Source organism: Loa loa, assembly GCF_000183805.2.
Source record: "Loa loa unplaced genomic scaffold supercont3.264, whole genome shotgun sequence".
Classification (NCBI taxonomy): Eukaryota; Metazoa; Nematoda; class Chromadorea; order Rhabditida; family Onchocercidae; genus Loa; species Loa loa.
This window is the reverse complement of record NW_018108444.1, coordinates 32,844-34,366: the sequence shown is the minus strand read 5'-3', so window position 1 is coordinate 34,366 and position 1,523 is coordinate 32,844. Positions and strand designations below refer to the sequence as shown.

At 31.5% G+C, this 1,523-nt stretch overlaps 1 protein-coding gene across 1 annotated transcript; it reads left to right on the top strand.

Moving 5' to 3' along the window:
* Positions 1-803: 803 nt before the first annotated feature.
* On the top strand, positions 804-1,310 carry LOAG_18329 (hypothetical protein; the record flags this gene model as incomplete). The annotated part of the gene is made up of 1 exon (XM_020450991.1): positions 804-1,310. The coding sequence occupies one exon, from the start codon at positions 804-806 to the stop codon at positions 1,308-1,310; it is 507 nt and encodes a 168-aa protein (XP_020305271.1).
* Between the last annotated feature and the right edge of the window lie 213 nt (positions 1,311-1,523).

The window sequence follows — 1,523 nt, the reverse complement described above, 5'->3', positions numbered from 1 at the left end:
CACACATACACACACACACACATATATGTATGTATAAACAGATACAGACAGATAAACAGATAAGCAGACACGTATTTTTATACTTTTCATTGAAAATTTACGACTGCTTGCTTATATCTTTCTGTCCACATCTTTCGATGCTTATTATTCATTCATTTTGTTAACATCTCTCCCGATTATATACGTTTAAATACTTATGTGTATGTGTGTGTGTGTGTGTGTGTGTATCTGTGTATGTATGTATGTGTATGTGTGTGTATCTATGTATATATGTATGTGTATGTGTATATGTGTGTCTGTGTGTATATGTGTGTGTGCGTATGTGTGTGTATGTGTATTACGTAAGAAGAGAAATTTGTTCGCTTAAAATCTGTCAAGTTTTACTATTTTTGCAAAACGTCAAATGTTGGAAAATTTTTCAACTTTTCCATTTCATATTGTTTTTATTGTTTCAAATAACCATTATTAATGTAATAAAATAGTTGTTGTTGCTATTGTTATAGTAGTAGTTGTTTGTTGTTGTTATTATTGTTGTAGTAATAACTCCTGTTGTAGTTGTAGTTGTAGTTGTAGTTGTAGTAGCGGTAGTTGTTTGTTATTGCTATTGTAGCAATAGCAGTAGTAGTAGTAATAGTTGTTGTTGTGGTAGTAGTAGTAGTTGCCGCTGTACTAGTAGTAGTATAGTAGTAGTGGTAGTAGTAGTAGTAAATGTTGTTGTTGTAGTTGTAATTGTAGTTATTGTGGTAGTAGTAGCAGATGTGATAGTAGTACTGGTAGTAGTAGTAGTAGTAGTAATAGTGATAATGGTAGTAGCAGTAGTTGTTGTTGTTGTTATTGTTGTAGTTGTAGTTGTAGTAACAGATATGGTAGTAGTAGTAGTAGTAGTAGTAATAGTGGTAGTGGTAGTAGTTGTTATTATTGTAGTTGTAGTTGTAGTAACAGATATGGTAGTAGGAGTAGTAGTAATAGTGGTAGTGGTAGTAGTAGTTGTTGTTGTAGTTGTAGTTGTAGTAGCAGTAGTTGTTATTGCTATTGCAGTAACAGTAGTAGTAATAGTAGTAGTAGTAGTAGTTGTTGTTGTTGTTATTGTTGTTGTGGTAATAGTATTGGTTGCTGTTGTGCTAGTAGTAGTAATGGTAGTAATAGTAATAACTGTTATTGTTATAGTAGTTGTTGTAATTGTAGTTATTGTGATAATAGCAGGTGTGGTAGTAGTAGCAGCAGTAATAGTAGTAACGATAGTAGCAATAGTAGTTGTTGTCGTTGTTATTGTAGCAGTGGTAATGGTAGTAGCTGTAATAATACTGTAATAGTACTAGCAATTGTTGTTGTTAATTCATATTTAAAATAACTTGTCTAATTTAAAAAAGTAAATTATAAATTTTCAAGTATTTCATTTGAGAAAAAAAGAAAAGTTTGAAAATTGATGATGATGATGATGATGATTGATGATGATGATGATGATGATGACGATGATGATGATGATGGATGGATGGATGGATGGATGATGATGATGGATGGAT